The 18,682-nt window shown below is 38.2% G+C and overlaps 1 protein-coding gene across 1 annotated transcript in view; it reads left to right on the forward strand.

Annotated features, from left to right (window-relative positions):
• The window catches only part of ATP10A (ATPase phospholipid transporting 10A (putative)), a 114,763-nt gene that overhangs the window by 57,196 nt on the left and 38,885 nt on the right, over positions 1 to 18,682 (forward strand). The window contains exons 3-7 of the mRNA XM_068395645.1: positions 6,657 to 6,742; positions 13,291 to 13,397; positions 13,503 to 13,634; positions 16,348 to 16,481; positions 18,415 to 18,667. Of these exons, the coding sequence (XP_068251746.1) occupies positions 6,657 to 6,742; positions 13,291 to 13,397; positions 13,503 to 13,634; positions 16,348 to 16,481; positions 18,415 to 18,667 (712 nt within the window). The remainder of the gene's footprint in view (positions 1 to 6,656; positions 6,743 to 13,290; positions 13,398 to 13,502; positions 13,635 to 16,347; positions 16,482 to 18,414; positions 18,668 to 18,682) is intronic.

Raw genomic sequence — 18,682 nt, forward strand, 5'->3', positions numbered from 1 at the left:
GGATATAAGTTTTTCAGATGGTGATGCATCAATAGTCATGTGAGAGATAAGGGACAGGGGCTTATTTTAAGAAAAATTTTAAAGAAAACATCTTTCCATTATGTTTCCTTCTCCTATGTACATTTGTGCTTCCCCCAGAGACAAAGCCCAGTTATTGCAGACCTAAGTTATTGTTTTAAATGGAACTCTTTATCAAGTTTAATAGGTAGAGCATTGTTAAAACCTAGTCAGAAAACCCTCTACATCTGCAATTTAACTTTAATTTGAAATTCAGCTTTGAACGAATCAATATGTAGCAGATTTTTGCAATCTGACTGTCTGCTTCTGTAAAGAAAATAAGCCTTCCTTAGAGTAAATGTTAAGAAATTTGAAGAAGTGGGATTTAGGGATAGGGTGTTAAACATTTTCCTAGCAAGAAGACTCCTGAAGAAGTGAAATATATTCTGCGGAATCCCTGAGTACATAAAATACCTAATATAAGTATCACTGTGTGTCCTTTTGACAAGTTTCAACCTTTCAGAAATACTTACAAGTTCCCAAAAAGTCAGCACTTTTTCAGTGGAAGGCAGCGAACTAAGGCTATTTTGACAAAATCAAAATGTGAAGTCAGGTATTTGGGGAAAGTCAGGTTCTTATTATTGAATTGAATCCCTTCTCTTTTTTTCTCTCTCTATTTTTTTTCTTTTTTTTTCATTTTGATATGACATAATATGACAGAAGAGTGAAGCAAGAAGTAGTCTTCACTCCTCCGATGCATCCTGTGCATCATTTCATACTGCAGAAACTTTCAAGACCTGTTTTTAGAATGCTGTTGGTAAGAAAGAATTCTTACCACTAGAGTGAAGTGGATAACATTTAATCACTGAAGGCTTCTGAATGCAGGGTATGAACAACCACAATATGGGGATATCCATGACTGTTTCTATGGATTCGTGGTTGACTATTTCTTTATTTCTCTATTTCTGAAACTCTCAAACCATATGGGAAGAAATGATTGAAACCTCTGTTTCACATCTTTCAAGACCTTGTTATGACTTACCCACAGAAAAAGAATTGTATTGTGCAATGGTGGCCACAGCAACAGGTCCTGGTGTTTGGCTAGGCCATGCGGCATTGGACAAGGCATGCCACCAATTTTACCTTCTTATCTCCTGTGTGCAGGCCTGTGGTCATTCAGTTTTTTAGACAGAGTTTACCAACCATCCAGCCATTCCCTACATTCTCCAGAGCAAAGGCAACCAAACATATTCTGTGGTTTTACTCTTTGAAGTAACTTGTGTCCTATTGCCAGTGTGCAGGCAGTACAGCTTGGGAACCCTGTTATAGAGTGACACTGCTGTGATACCATCATGGTGATGAGAAATTCAAACCCAACACAAGGAACAGCATCCGTCTGAAAGGCCAGCAGAGAAGCAAATTGGAGCCCATATGGATGATGCTTATATCCGTGCTTACTGTGTCAAAAAAGTAGAAGCAATACCTAATATTTGGAAAAGAATGAAGGTACTCATTTCTTAGATAGCCTTGCAAGTGCTAAGATAGTGTGAATAGTATCATAGAATCATTTTGGTTGGAAAAGACCTTTGAAATCATCAAGTCCAACCATTAACCTAACACTGCCAAGTCCACCACTAAACCATGTCCCTAAACACCACATCTACACGTCTTTTAAATACCTCCAGGGATGGTGACTCAACCGCTTCCCTGGGCAGCCTGTTCCAATGCTTGACAACTCTTTAGGTGAAGAAACTTTTCCTGATATATAAACCTCCTATGGTGCAACTTGAGGCCATTTCCTCTTGTCCTATCACTTGTTACTTGGGAGAAGAGACTGACCCCCACCTCGCTACAACCTCCTTTCAGGTAGTGGTAGAGAGCGATAAGGTCTTCCCTGAGCCTCCTTTTCTCCAGACTAAACAACCCCAGTTCCCTCAGCCGCTCCTCATAAGACTTGTGCTCTGGCTCCTTCACCAGCTTCGTTGCCCTTCTTTGGACTCTCTCCAGCACCTCAATGTCATTCTTGTAGTGAGGGACCCAAAACTGAACACAGTATTCGAGGTGTGGCCTCACCAGTGCCAAGTACGAGAGGACGATCACTTCCCTGGTCCTGCTGGCCACACTAGTTCTGATACAAGCCAGGATGCTGTTGGCTTTCTTGGCCACCCAGGCACACTGCTGGGCACACTGCCATGGGCAGAGGGGTTTACACTAGTCCCATTTGCTCAAAACAAAGTAAAACAAGGATTCAGTTCCTTTTTCAGCTTCATGGAAGCCAAATCTCCATTTCTTGGCTACTAAATATCATCCATCTCTCACACTGTAGCCCTTTCAAAGAGAATTCAAGATAGATTGGCCTGGAGAGAGAGAGGACAAGTGGGAATATAACTGGAGAGAGAGAGGACAAGTGGGAATATAATTGTGTGCAGCCTTAGAGTGATAATGCAGGAGTCAAAACTTTTGATTCCTGATGGCTGGTTCTTTTCTTTCTCTTAAAGTAATTGGATGTGCTTGATTTTGCTTGGACTTTGACATACATGGTGCTCATATTGGCTTTTTTCAAAGTCAGCACTCACTGAAACTAGTATAAACATTTCTGGCCCTTCTTTTAGATTTCTCGTTTCTCTGAGTGACCTTCATGTATCCTTTCAAGCACAGTTTTTCTATAACTTCTTAACAATGACCAGTCTGTGCTCTGAATTATTCACTACGTAGTAGGAAGAACTCCGCCTTAAGCGTAAGCAAGATATTTCGCCTTACCTATGTTTTACAGGGACTCATTCTTAGAATTAGTGATGGCCATTAAAATGTCCATTGTAGCAAAGGGAGAACACGTTGTTTAACAGAAAAATCTGATTGACATGAAGACAGTTTAGCCCTGGCCTTTGCCATCCAACAGTTTTGTGCAATACTCTAGCGAACTTATTTGCAATCAGTGAATTGCTCTCAGGTTTGTGTCAACCAGAAGGTCAGTTGTTCAAATCAGCAGTTTGGGAGACATGCAGAAGTACTGTATAATAAGTATGATACCATTACATACCTTCAGAAAAGAAAAAAACGCCTCCAGCTGCGTTTTGTGAGTGACCTAGTCTTTTTGATGTGCACTGTGAGGCCACGAAAACACCAAATAAGTCAAGTTTTTAGGGAAATTAGGCACTGGAAAGCCTCAGTTCAGATTGTAGTCTGTCCAGGCCTGGAGCATTTCATCCCTCTTGAGGCTGGGACAGCTTTAATGCCCAGCAGTTCTGTAAGTGGGAAGTAAGACACTGAAAATCAGGCACATGCATAACTGCCGCACGGAAGTCTGGGGAAGTTTTATTTTTTATCATATTTTAATCCTGTTTTCTGTGTCATAACAGTGATGCAGAAATTCAGTGTTAAGAGAAAAGTTAAAGGTAGTGATAGAGAATTTAATTTTTCATGGACTTTTACCCAGAAAACTGCACAAATCACTTGTACACTGTAAAAGCAACACTTTTGGCTTTAACTTCTGTCTAGATGCAGCTTCTCTTAGCTGTTAATACATGAGAACATCATCACAGTTTATATTTCATTTGCTGCTGAAGTGTGAGTATCAGCATAAAAAGGAACAAAACTTTGATCATTGTGAAATCTTATGTTGACTTTGTGCTTCTTTATAACCACAACAGGCAGTTACACGCAGGCAGTGTTTAACGTATTCGTTCATTCATTTACCAAAAGGCATTTTCACATCAAAACAGTGTCATCAGTGTATATCTACCCTTCCATTTCACAGCGAAGAGATGGAGCTACTTGATTTATTAATAAACCGAAGAGCTTTTGTCATAAATCAAGAGTTCAGCAGCTTTGTTTCCTTATGTAAACTACTATTCTAATTGGATTTTCTCTCCTCCCAGATGTTATCTGGTTAAAGACCATAATCACATATTTTGAGTTAATTGTAACAGAACACAAAAACACAGACGGTTAGATTTAATGATAAAGGACTTTTAGTTCCAAAACTGAGTCATAAATGAAAAGAATCCAACAAACAGAGGAGGGAGAAAGACTGTGGTGCGTGGTAGTGATGGGGAAGTTGGGTAGGTTTAGTCCTCTCTGATCTTGACAAGATCTTTCTTTTTTGTGAAGACTTTAGCTCCAAATTTTAAGTAGATTTTTTCTTATTATTTGTAAAATTACTGGCTTTGCTGGCAGGCTTTTTTTGGCAGAAAAGGAATTCACTCTGCAAACTTCCAGTTGCTCTAGAAGTTATTGTATCTGTACAGCACTGAAACCATGCTCTCCCTGCTGAGTTCAGCAGCCATAGAAATCCTGCATTTGATTACGTTGGGTTTTGTTATTAGGTCTCTCTAGGATTCCCTCAGGGGTGTTCATCAAAGATGTTAAGATTTCTTGCTTTTCTTAAGACCACTGAATGAAAATTTGTGCTAAATTAACTATATTATATATAGTATGTTATAATAAAAAGACAAAAAATGTTTCCCTTTCAAGTCTATTCTTTTCCTTCCAATTTACGAATGCAATTTAAGCTACAGTGGTGACTTTTTAACACAGTACTTAGGCAGACAGTGTATTACTGAAACACCTTGGGCAATGTTTGTAGATTATTTTTCCTGTACTATTTTTTTTTTTTCCTGCCAAGGAGCATACCAGGGCAAGGAAGGAAAAGAAGATCATGTTCTAGGGCAGCAGAGCAGGTGTTACATAGACAACACAGGCTTTCCCAACACAAGCAGTTTTGGCGTAACTTGGAAGAACTTCACCTTCTCTAACAAGCTCAATTAAGGCCAGATGCCAGGTAGCACTGGCTGCTAGTGTAGTGTCTCTGTAACGTGAACCTTTGCTGGAGGCAAGGACACAGGCAGAGTGTACAGTTTAAGAGCTTTAGTAACAGATTTCAGATGTCAAGGCCTGAAAGCTTCGTGATGTCTCTTCTAGCCAGTGATTCTTTCCTTGTGACTGCTGGTGTCTGTGCCTGTCCGAAGTGAGCAGCTGAGGAATGAGGATCAAAGAGGGTGAACGTGTGGCTTTACAATATCTGCCCCATTCTACAGCCTAATGATGTCTTAGGTGCCTCTGTAGAACTAGGTACTTCTGAGCATTCCCAGCATCAAACTTCAGTCACCTAGAGAAATTCAAGGCTGACCAGGAGAAATATCTAATGAGTTTAAATACCAGCAATATTTGGTGCTGAGAAGATCATCTGGATTTCTTGCTGAGGCTCAGGTACTTGACTGCCAACTTTGGCGTAATTGAGGGAGTCTCATTCTTAGCATAGCAATCTTCTTTGCTCAGAGCTGTCCTTTGATTTTACTCCTTTTTTTTCCCCCCTTGTTTACAAGCTGAATTCTGCATATAAAAGTGATTACTTCCTCCAGTGGGCTGTAGCTGTCTCTAAGTGACACCTTCATGGTTCTTTTTATCATCTCTTGTTGATTGAAAATACAGGAAAGGTTTCCAAAAGTGTCAGGTGTGGGTGGTTTGAATTATCCCCTATATACTGTAAGTCTGTCTTTCTTCCAGGTGTAACTGGTAGAAAAATGAAGGAGGGCATTGATGGTGATGCTGACATATCCTCTAGTTTCTATTATCTCTTATTTAAAATCTAGTTTCTTTCACCTCTTCTGAGTAGAGTCAATATAAAAAAAAAACAAACGAGACGCCTGTGTGTTTCAGAGAAGCTAGCAATAACAGTGTGTCTGTACTTTGATTACTGATTCTCAGTCAGCTATTCTCATAGTGTGTTCTAAAAAGTAGTGGTTGGAGTTTACAGCTGCTCAGCAAAACCATTGTAAAACATAACATTTGCAGTGTTATCACTCTTGAATACTTAATAATCTGATAATTCACAATTGGTTCTTTCATTCAAGTGGTGTGCAAAGCATTTTTTTAAAGGTAGTCCTCATTCATTGATGGAGACAAACAGCCTTCCCAGCAGTACCAGATATCTCTGATTTGTTTGATCTGGCAAAGAAGGGAGAACCTTGATTTTTATTTAACAAAATGAAGTAATTATGATGTGATAGGATGTTTTCCCTCAGACACAACAAGGTGCTAACTACAGGAAAACATATATAGTCAGCAAAAATACCAGCTTCAGACTAATGAGCTAGAGAATCAAGAAGGTTTTTAACTGTTAATTAGGAAAAAGTTACTCTGCTATATGTGTGTAATTTACTGTAGTAGATTAATTTATCTGTGTTGGCATAAAGCAATTAAGAAGGCTTGCTAATATGTCAAAAGCTCATACTAGCTTTTTCATAATTGGCAGTATATTGACTTATGTTGTCCTAGATTTTCAGTAGCTTCACTGAACATGAAGTATAGTGAAACTATTGAATATTTTGAGCCTTCCTAGATAAATTTCATTTTTCCACTCCAGACCAAATTCATTTGACTTCTGGACTTGGTATCTTTTACCTAATGCTTTTAGAAACTCACATTCTTCCATTTGCAGAACAAAAAAAGTCATCCTCGTAAAGGAGATTTTGGAAAGCATCTAAGGAATTTTGGTGCTCAGGTCCCTTTGATTTTCAGTGCCAGTGGCCAGTGTGATTCATTTGATTGCCTTTGAAAAAAAATGGACTTTAATATATTATGAAAGCTAGAAAAGAAGGTTATTTTGGCTATAATTTGCAATTCTTTGCCCTAAGTAATTAACACTTTTATTATTCCAGGACTCAGAGTTTGACCCCTTGAAGTTCACCAGTGTCATTGAATGCGAGAAGCCAAACAATGACTTAAGTAGGTTTCGAGGTTACATGTGAGTATTTCATATAATATCCTTCAGTATACACTCCCTTTCCCTAATATGGAATAAAATAAATGCTGGTTTGGTTTGAACTGTGTTCTGTAAGTTGCATCATCATCACATCTAAATAGGGCTGCATATTTAAGGCTCTTTTAGGGGATCCTCACTTCAGGGTGAGATGGGAACCTCATGTTTACATTCCTTAGGATGGATTTCATTGTTAGCTTTGATCAGTTTACACTCCAGAAATGAATGCATGAAGCAGAGCAATTACAGACACTCTTCTCCCTTTCCTTCCCTCCATGGATCAAAAAAACCCATCTGGAAATGGAGGAAGTAATAGAAAACTGGTCCAAGGGAGCCAACAAACAAACACAGTCTGTTGTACACTTCTATGAAGATGGGTCTGTTTGATATTTCTTTTAATATAAGTGTCATTGAGGAAAATCAGAAACTGGTATTTCTCCTGCTATGGCAGTATTCCTTTCCTTTCGTTCAGACAAAATAAAACAATTGGCTCATACGATGCGTGTGCTTGTACATTACCATGCAGAATCACCTATGGCCACTTGACTTAATTCTAAACAAACAGAACTGCATTAACAGGATGCTCATCTCTGGCTGATCAGTCCTGCTCAGAAGCAAATGTTTTAGTATGTGCAAAGCACTTTGCTTCTAACATAGCCAGGACTGTAGTGTGTAGGCATGCCAATAGTGGTGACTTAGGAGATGCACTCTTGCATGACTTTTTTTTTCTACAGTCTCTAACCGCATGGAGAGTGACAGCGCAAGATATTTAATTTTTGTCTAAATTTTAATGAAGAGCATTAAACAGACACTAATTCTGTTTAGAATACAATGATTTATTACCCATATTGATTAGGAGTGATAAGCAGTATTGAATTGCATAAATGACACAAGGTAAATTGCTGGAGCTTGGGAAGTTTTTTATAGTGATGCTATTTGCCACCTCAGTTACTACTCTCAGATGTCACAGATTGTGTAGTAAGTACTGTCAATTGGCTTAAATCAGGATAGCTTTTTTGAAACTACATCAAGCTGTAGTGTGGGAAAATGTGTTCCTTTATTTAGCAGCACAAAGCCCTAAAGTTCATTTAAAGATAAAAGTTTAGTACTAGACATTGCTGCATGAGGATGTGTAACTGTCTACATTAATAGCAAACCTGATCTACTGCAGAAATGACATTTCCAGGTATGGAAATGGGAAGTTTGGCAGCTTTTCTAGCACACTTCATGTGTGTGAATCTTAGTCCCCAAAATATTGAGCAGAGGTTGAATACTGTAGAAGATATGCATAAATTTGTCTTTCATTATGTATTTACTTATGTACTCCATGTGGAAAATGTCTGTAGCATGTAAGTTACAGAACCATTTGAATTATGTAGCAGAAAACATGGTAGTACCTTTTGGAAGACTGTTGTTCAATATTGATTTTATTTAATCTTCTTTATATTTCAATGTTTCACAAATGATGTGAATGTATTTTCACAGAGGAAAAAGCCAGGACATCAGTTTTGAATCTGGCAGAAAGCATCAGGTGATTTCCAGGTCTCATCAGCTATGCTACAAGAGATTTACAACTAAAGGACCATGGGGCATTTGGAGTAAAGAGCGGGGACCAGCCCCTCAACAAATTAACTAACTCTTGATGTTTTAATTTATCAAGGGAATAGGCTTTTTTCCCCCTCTTTTTAGATTTCCTTCATTAGTATCATGAAATCATGGGTCTATTTCAAATCATACATTAGCAGGATGAATAGTGATTAGCACATCTGAACTGAAACGTCATTGCCATGTCAAACTCAGATCTTAACTCTTGGTCGAAACCTTACTAGTCAGTGCTTGAAAGAAAGTTTCAGATAGCTCCCATCTGATAATAGCTCAACTGAAAAGAAATGTTACTGAGATATTTAAATAGGGATGCTATGAAATAGTAGACTTTCAAGAGATCCATATGTTAAAGCTGTGCTGAGACATTGCTGTCAAAGTTTGCTTGAAGTTTTGGCCACTTAGTAGGTTTCCAGTTTTGATTAAGACTACTTTTTTCTATTTGAAATATGAAGAGCTCCTTTGGTTCTAATGTCTGTGCTGACAAATCTTCGGGGAATGGAAGTATTTGTGTGTTTGTGTGTTGTAAACATGTAAAAATTCTGTTCTCAGCAGTTATTCTGAAATGTGATCACTATAGGTAACTAATGTAGCACAGGCAGGCCAGGGTAAAAGGAGACATGATAATAAAAAATCGCAAAAATATTGCAAAATGCATTGAGACAGGCCTGGCCCTATCCTATATCTGCAAAAGTGTAGCATACACATTACTATATATGACTTCTTCAGTTATATTGGCACAATCTGCATTGAACACACTCTGGGTGTGCAGACAGACAGGCAAACTACCAGTTCTACCCAGGTGCTTGCTTTAATACTGTTTTGCAGTTTCTGCATCCTCAGATATCCGAAGTGTATTTCCTTATTTCCCCTATAAGTAGTCTTCTGTGTAAGAAGAATAGAATAACCTAACATGCCTCCTGCCTGTATGGGTCTACCCAGATTATGTACAGTATGCATGGCAAACATTCAAAAATTCCATGCCAGGTTCCGAAAATAACAAAATTGGCTTTAAAATCTTGTTTCTAGCTTTTTGTGTGTATGTGGGCAAGGGAAAAGGAGAAGTAGTAGTTGGCATTCTGGCTTTTCAGCTTTTCTCTGAAAGTAAAAATTTTATTATTAGACACAAATAGAAAATTTTATCTGATCATAACAAAATAAGTATAGCAAGGAATTATAATAATGATAATAATAAAATGAATACACGTGTGTATTTCTATTTCAAAGCCTGTCATAAGATAACAAAACCAAACTAATATAAAATCACATTACAATTTTTTTAAGGAAAAAAAATGTATACATCTATACAGTGATGTCTCTTTAATGTGCTATAATGGCACCACCTCTCCTGGAAAAAAAAAAAACCTAGACTACATTTCATCAGAGTTAAGAATCGGGAAGATTCTGACTGATGATGTACAGTGAGACTATGTTATTGTTGAATATTTCCTTTGGGAGTGTCAAGCCTTGGAAAGTAATGCCAGCTCTACCATTTGCTTTGTAAGACATTTGAGAAACCAGAGAGTGAAAGAAAATACTCCCTTTTGAATACAGTTTTGATATGTCACCTTGTTATTTAACACTAGGTAAACACGTAACAAGGGAAAATATAATAGAAGGCTAAAGTGAGCTACCATCAGACTTATTTTTGCTTTGCTGTATTAAACCAGGAGGCTCATTTCTACACAAACACTTTCAGAGTGCTGTAGCAAAATAGTAGCTAACTGCATCTGGTCTGCCCATTTCTCCCAGTTCGTGGTGTGTGTGTATTTCAGATGTTTAGATACGGCATATTTGCGGTGAGAAAACCATCCGTGTGAGAATCGCAGAGAAAAAGAGCATTGCACCTGCACTCGCCAGTGCGTTTCCTCGCGGGCGTTCCTTCGCGTTCCAGGCATCCGAGCGGCTTCAGCCAGCCACTGTTTGAAATACTGACAGAGAAAAGTTTCCTTCTTTGCCTCCAAAGTTATACTGGCCTCAGTCCAGAAAGGGGAAAAACAGACTGTTCAGCCTCTGTAGCAAGCTTAAGGTTTATAACTCTGCAGGTCTAGAAGTGGGATCTAAGCCATCTCTTCACCAGGACATAAAGTTATAGCCTTGGCAGGTTTGTTATCAAAGTGAGCAGTTGTATCTAACTCTAGCTTTCATTATTTTTTAATCCAGACCTTTATGTCTGTAATTTTTTCTTCCTTTTATCATCAGTGCCCAGTTGCCTTATATGTATGTTCTGTTAGTGAGTCACTGGGAGTGAATACAGACAAGGAGGAAACAGTGAGTTTCCCTGCCAGCTTCTTTCTCCCAGATTTTTATTTCACCCATGATTTCTAAAGGTCTGGTGAGCAATAGGTGAGTTCACTGACTTCACTTGGATATGGAAAAGTAAAAAGCAGTGCCAAACGCTTGTAAGTATAAGATGAGTTGTGGTGAGAAGGCTCCGTCTGTGGGTGAGGGCAGTAGATTGGGGTCTTGGCACCTATGGGTTAACTTCAGATGTTGCACCATTGCTATGGAGCAGGTTCAGACATTGTATAAGCTAAGACAGTAAGAACAAATATATAATTGTGTAGAACACGTGCACAAATAATTGTATATAAAGATGGCCATGTATAATATACATCAGTCCAGTTCCACTGTGTCAAGTGTAAAGAATTGATGAAGGCTATAAAATCGTAAGCCAGAGCAATTACTTCTTAAATAGGTTGATCTTTAAAAAGTCCCATTTATTAACAGGAATCATAACTATCGTTCGGAGACTTTATTGGAAATTTAGACTAACATCCATGATTTATGAGAAAGGCTAATGTAGAATTCAGCCTTAAAAAAGCAGAGGAATGGCAGAATCCTGGTGGTAGTGTAATTTCTACAGTATGGAATCATTAAGAAATTATTTCCCATAGTTTAAGGCCAGCCAAATTTGGGTAATTCTCTAGCTGGTATACTGCAAGAGGGCTGTTGGGCAGCCCCCAGTTTTTGAAGCTCCTTTGGCAAAAAGTGAGGCAGTGGGTTAAGGAAATTTAGCTGAAGAGGACAGAAGCAAAACCTCTGTTCTTGTATCTGAGGCTGTCAGGGAGGATGGGCTGAGCAGGGAAAGTTCACTCCTGATGAGAAAAAAAAACTTCTTATTTTTATCAGAATCTCAAACTTGATGGTATCTGCTTCTTTCCTTTTCCGTTTGTTTCTGGTCTCTAGTCAGATGTTATCACCGCTGCAGCTACCTCACCTGTCAAACCCAGCACTTTTTCTCCAACCCTACAGTGAAAAGCTAAGCATACCTGTAGAAACAGCAATGCTTTAATTTATGTTTTTGAGCAGGGAGTGGGTACAATATATTATACTGAACTAAAAAGGACTGTGTATATGTGTCTGTATTTATATACATATGTATGAATGTGTATATATCTATTATTTATGGGTATATTCTACTCACTAAGAGCATTGACTAGAGGCTACATAGCACAACCAGCATAACAGAAAAATCTGCAAGTAGTCCTACTAGGCTGGGGAAGAGTACAAAGGATTCACCAATGTGAACCTTTTCTTCTTGCAGATCTCAGGATATTTGATACACTTCTTCAGGCCTGAGATCCTAGAAGCATGTGCTAAAGTTAGAATTTTGGTCCTCATTTAGAAAAAGAAAAGTTTCTAACAATCAGAGAAAAGCATAAAGATATAACCCAGGTGTAAAGGCCTAGAAAATAGGAAGCAAATAAAAAGAACTCCACCTTTTTATAAAAGGCACAATTTTGGGGGACACAGAATTTTAAATGCTCAAATCCAGGTAGCCGTCAAATTCGATGTTGCAACAGCACGATGTTAATTTTAGTACAATACACGTGCTTTTCCAGGATTTCTCTTGAACTCCCAGCTTTTACCATTTCTTTGTTGCAGTATGTTTTTTAGACTTTGGAAGTGTGATGGTTTTGATGCTCTGAAAGTGAAGGCGGAACATTTAAACATTTCAGACTTTGCTTTAATCTTCTCTGAGGCATTGGGATACTGCAGTTGATTAAATTCTATTCATTTAGAAAAGGTTTGAAATTATTATTTGGTTTGGTTTTTTTACCTAATAAAACATTCTAGTGCTATTTTTAATGGTTATTATTATTGTTTAGCATTTCCCTGGTGACTGTTAATTCTCAGAAGGCTGTTTTCTGTATTTCTCTGTCAGCTGAAGTTTGAGTCAGTCCATACACAGCAGACAATAAATTGTACTGGAAACATCGTTCCATTCTTCTCGTGTTTTAGTGTTTAGCTAGTTAATAATAAGAATCATCAGGGCACAGGCCATTTCATCTTTCTTAGAGTCAGACACTTCTGAAAGGAATTTCTCTTGTTCTCACTGAGGAACACATGGAATTTTTTTCCTTTCGTTTTCACTGAACTGACGCATATTATCCCTGGCACATCTTCCTTAGTGTCACTGCTTCTGAAGCACAGTCCTTTCACCATATTTCTTTCTAGGGTTTCTTTGGTAAGAACAAGTGAACAGTGGGTTAATCATAGGCACTATACAGCTGCTCTTAGGTGGACTGGATTAACTGTGATTGCACAGTCAATTTGAACCTGCACAGAAAGTCCAATGCATTATCAACGCATTAGATAGGCCGCACACATGCTGTAGATTTGGCCTGTGTATTGCTAGTGAGCATTTGTCCAATACATTTGTATATCCAACAGCAAATGGTACTGCTCCAGCTGGGCTGCTGCATGTCTGCATGTCTGGGATTCTTGGGTAGGTATTCTCAGTTTTCAAAGTCTGCCAGAGAATCTTCCCAGGAGGAAGATATAAGGAAATATTTCATCATCAGGTTGACAAAACTTCTTAAACTTTGAAGATGTTTCCTGGGCTTGTTATATTACAGAGTAGTATGATTTAACAAGCTTAATGTTTTGACATGCTGTGCTTTATTCTGTTTTTAAATTTTCTGCAGTGTACATAAAAGTGGGAAAAAGGATGGACTATTCAAAGAAAATCTTTTGTTACGTGGATGTACCATTAGAAATACAGAAGAGGTTGCAGGAATAGTAATCTATGCAGGTAAAAGCTGGTTTTCTGTCTGATGAGGCATATCGCCTTTTTATAGCTTCCTTAAAATAATAACAAAAATCCATATGGCATCATTTGATGTAATTGCTTCTGCAGGGCATGAGACCAAAGCTTTGTTAAATAATAATGGACCCCGTTACAAACGCAGTAAGCTTGAAAGACAGATGAATGCTGATGTCCTTTGGTGTGTCCTCATACTTCTAATCATGTGTCTGTTTTCTGCCATCGGTAAGTGCTCTTTAAAAGTAGAAACTTAAGTATCAGACTCTCTTGGGATTGATGCGCTTAGCTTTATCAAAAACATATGTATCTGCCAAAACATGAAATCCATAAAGCTGTCTTCATACTGTCTAATTTTTGTTGTGTTTTCTTCTTTGAAATCGAGATGTCTTGATGCATAAGCTCATCTAAATAACTTCTTAGTATCAATCAAATATATGCCATTAGTACCAGAGATCTGAAGGCTTAGATTCTACTACCCTTGATAGCATCCAAAAATATCGAGTCCAAAAGAAGCCACTTTATATCCCCTCAACATTACAGGTGGTAGAGTGTAAGATGCTATTAATCGGTCAACAAAGTAATTATGAGCAGAGAATAAACATAATTAGCACAGTGCTATTCCCCAGCACTATTTATTAAATCAAGGGCACAGCGTACAACATTGACACACTGTCCATGAGGCTGCAGTTTTAACATAGAAGAAATAAATAAAATCTGCATAAATCCAAGTAGAAGACTCTCTAGACTTAAGGTCTAGACTTAAGTGACTTAAGGTCTAGACTTAAGTGACTCTCTAGTCACTTAAGGGTGACTGAACACTGGAACAGGCTGCCCAGAGAGGTTGTGGAGTCTCCTTCTCTGGAGACATTCAAAACCCGCCTGGACGCGTTCCTGTGTGATATGGTCTAGGCAATCCTGCCCCGGCAGGGGGATTGGACTAGATGATCTTTCGAGATCCCTTCCAATCCCTAACATTCTGTGATTCTGTGATTCTGTGATTCTGTGTAGACTTCATGGAGTGTTTAAGGAAATGCTGAGGTTCAGGTTAATACTCTTCAGGCCTTTTTTCTGTTCTCTTGTGAGAAATAGAGTTTTATGCTTGGCCCCCAAAATAATTCTTTATACATGGCATATGAATTCCATATCCTTAATGTTAGGGTGTTCTGTAATGTTTGTGTGTGAGTCATACAGCATAAACACCAGAATGTTTCCTAACCATCATGGTGTAGTTTAACAACAATCTTATGGCCTTTTAATATGTCTCTGTGTGCCTTTTTCCAGGTATTATTAAATGCTGCTTAAAGATGAGTTTTTCCATCTGTGAATCAGCCAGTATATTTGTTTCCACTGAGTTCATGTCGCTCTTTTGTAGTGTCTTAGTGTTGGGGAGCCCAGTCCTCAGGGCTGAAGTCCTATGATTGGCTTAATTGCAGGGAGTCACTGCCTGCAGCTGTCCCCTCTGCCACTGCATCCGAGGTGTTGCCCCTAGAGCAGCAGCAGGCGGGGTGTACACCGCAGTGGCTTCAGTTCAGCTGAAACTCCTGAGATGCATGAATGTGAACGGGAGGAGGTGGCACACAGTAGGTGACACATACACCTTCCCTTCTGTCACTTCTGCTACAAGGATAGAAACCGTCAACAGAGGCCAGAGCAAACTGCTGGAAAGAAATTTGCTTGAGCTCTTGGAAACCAGAGATGCCTGGTTCTTCAACACGTGCAAAGCTGTGTTCTGTAAGAGTGAGGCAATTTTTGTACCTTCTATCGAGAAAGTATAAGTGGAGGTACGACACTTACTAATTCTTTTGAAAATCTGAGTCAGGATATTTATAAAACAACTCTTGATGTAGGTCATCATCAGTGCGGAGCTTCCAATTTTTGCTCTGTAGAATAAAAATATAGACATCAATAAAGACATCAGTATGGTGATATGCTCATATTGGTAGTACAGGGACAAAATAATTTGCTCACTTGGCTTAAATATTGTTTTTATTTTTCAAGAGTTCAGTGCTGGTTTTATGTATCAAGATGTAAAGGACCTTGTCAGATGTGGCTTACAAAAGATTACTTTTAAAGTGGACCTTTGTCCTTTTTTTCTGATTTCTAACATATAGTGAAGATAGTTTGAATGCTTCTTATCATGGGGGAATTCTTCCTTGTTTTTAACCTCTAAAACATCAGGCATACCATTTTAGGTCTTTTAGGACTGCAAATCCTAGTACTCTGCTTAAAAAGGCAACTTTGTCTCTCTAACAAGAATGTCATTTTCCCAAAATAATAATAATCTTATCTTTATGTAATTATCAGCACAACCAATTAAAAAAAGGGTTTGAGCAAGGCTTAGAATTTCTTCTGTTCTTAGTTCCTCGGCTTCCATGCTCTTGACTCTGCTGATACTGTGTTATTTCATTAGTTCTGTAGACATGGTGGATAAGGTTCACACAGTAAGATTAAAGTGTCTTCTGACTTTATCCAGCTGAAACTAGCTTAGTGATAGCAGGCTAGTGATACACCTAATGCAGTCAATGGAGTTCTTTCATTTTAATGCATCAAATATCACTGAAATGAATCACTTTCTAAAGAAGTCTGGTTTTCTCTGCTGATTACAGAAAGAGCCTAAACTACTAATTTAGACTAGCCAGCTCACTTTATTTGGATAAAGTTATGTGAAATGACTCCTGCATGCTATCCTTAAGGCCAGACAAACTCCTTTCTCAAACCCCTAATCCCAACGCAGAAAAAACCATCGTTTTGGTGCTAGGATAACGGTTGGACTTGATGATCTTAAAGGTCTTTTCCAACGAAAACGATTCTATGATTCTATGATAGCTGAAAACAAATATCACTTTCCCATGTAACTCAAGACTAAGAACAAATCTGTATCATAAGCATTTTTCCTTGGAAATAATTTGGATTTTTCTCTCTTTCAACATTTCTGCAGGTCATGGCCTATGGGTATGGCAATACGATGAGAAGAGGAAACCAAGTTTTGATGTCCCAGGACCTGATGGCAAATATTTGTCTCCTGTTTTAGCTTCAGTATATTTATTTCTGACAGTGATCATAGTTTTCCAGGTAATCAAGTTGTACACACTTTCACCTCTGTTCATAGTTTGCTGTAATAAAGCTATAAATGTGCAGTACGTGTAGTACTCCTTCTACCACTAAGGCATGTAAGAAGCTAATCAAGCAGTAGAAAGAAGTACATTTAGTCACTTTAAAATTAAATTTTAACCGTAGAGAATGTAATAATATATAACCAGAAAGCTAAATTAAATAAAGGAAGTGGTCTACCGAGTGTTAAAAAGATGGTACCTTCTCTGAAAAATAAACAAACTGATGCACACAGTAAGCTGTCAGAGCTCCCTTGGTGTTGGAGAAGAAAATCATGTGAGAACCTTCTCCAAAAGACTCAGATATTTTATTTTATTTTAAAGAAGTAGGAAGAGATAGGATGCAATGGGCCCTGCTGGTAGAAAACAAGCTTTATGCTTCATGTCCACCCACTGTGGAACAACACCTCAAAGACTATGGGTGCCACTTCAGGTACAGTGTCCCGGTATGAACATAAGTTGTATACTTTTTTAACCACTTTCCAAAGATATAGCTCTTAACAACTCCGTATCTCAGCTAGATAACAAACTCTGGTAAAAGTTTTTTGGTCATGAAGAGAAATGTATTGAATGGTGAAGGTGGTGGTGAGTTAAGAGAAGTAAGAGACTCATGTCACTGGGACATGGCAAAGTAAGCCCAGTGGGACACTAGAGGAGGTTGTCTTACTGGAGGCAGAACTCATTTATAAAAAGGAATGAAAAAGGATGAGTTAAATTACTTTTTACTCTAAGTTATTGGGTTATGATATTGGTTAAAAAAAATTCACTACAGGATTGTTTAAACACCAACCTATAATTGTAGTTTTTGTTTAAATAACCACATTTGCCACTTATATACATGCTATAATTTATCCCTCATACCCAATTCAATATGCTAAATAATGTATGCAGTCAGGAATTTCTGTCCTGAAAAACATCTGCAGGTCAAAACTCAGGTACAAATTAAGTATTTCATGGCGTTTTGACAGTTCTCAAGAAACAGTTGAAAATCTTGTCTGGACAAACTTCTCCTCACATCTCTTTCTTCAGCAATTATAAAATGTGTTCTTCATTCAAATAATCTGCAGTGCAAAAGCCAAGGCCAAAAAGATTGTTCCCGTGAAGAGGTTTACACTTCTCATTTTGTTTCTCATATTCCTGCAAAGTGAATTTGTAAACAGTCTATGCAGAATAAATTACTTTATTTATTTAAAAGGAGGCTCAGGGAAGACCTTATCGCTCTCTACAAGTACCTGAAAGGAGGTTATAGTGAGGTGGGTGTCGGTCTCTTCTCCCAGGTAACAAGCGATAGGACGAGAGGAAACGGCCTCAAATTGTGCCACGGGAGGTTTAGATTGGATATCAGGAAAAATTCCTTCACCGAAAGGCTTGTCAAGCAGTGGAACAGGCTGCCCAGAGAAGTGGTTGAGCCACCATCCCTGGGCGTATTTAAAAGACAAGTAGATGGGTGCTTAGGAACGTGGTTTAGTGGTGGGCTTGACAGTGCAAGGTTAATGGTTGGACTTGATGATCTTAAAGGTCCTTTCCAACCCAAACAATTCTTTGATTCTATGATTCCATTCTTTCACATTTACAGGATTCTGACTGTACTGTTTGGGTTTTTTTTTCTTCCCCAGCTAATTTAAAGCTCACCTTAGTAGTCAAAAAAAGATTTGCTTCTGTCCAAGTTTTGATAATCACCCTTCTAGACATAATAATGCATTTTAGCTCTGCAATTCACCATAGGTTTTCCTTATGTAACACAATAAATAAACTGTTTTCAAACATGCTAATAACTTTACAGTACATACTTACATAGCCTCTTTATGTTCTAGTCTAGTATCAAGTTGATTAGATTTTGCTAATTTAATGTATCCTTGCTTCTGTTTTCTCCTAATTCTCTTTGTGTATTCTAGGTTATGATTCCAATTTCTTTGTATGTATCCATTGAAATAGTTAAAATCTGCCAAGTATATTTTATTCATCAAGATAAAGATTTATATGATGAAGAAACAGACTCTCAGCTGCAGTGCCGAGCTTTAAATATCACAGAAGACTTAGGTCAGGTGCAGTTTATCTTTTCAGACAAGACTGGGACACTTACTGAAAACAAGATGGTTTTCCGAAGATGCACTGTTTCTGGAATAGAGTATTCCCATGACGATAACGGTGAGCTCATGATCT

The sequence above is a fragment of the Nyctibius grandis genome, chromosome 2 (assembly GCF_013368605.1).
Source record: "Nyctibius grandis isolate bNycGra1 chromosome 2, bNycGra1.pri, whole genome shotgun sequence".
Classification (NCBI taxonomy): domain Eukaryota; kingdom Metazoa; phylum Chordata; class Aves; order Nyctibiiformes; family Nyctibiidae; genus Nyctibius; species Nyctibius grandis.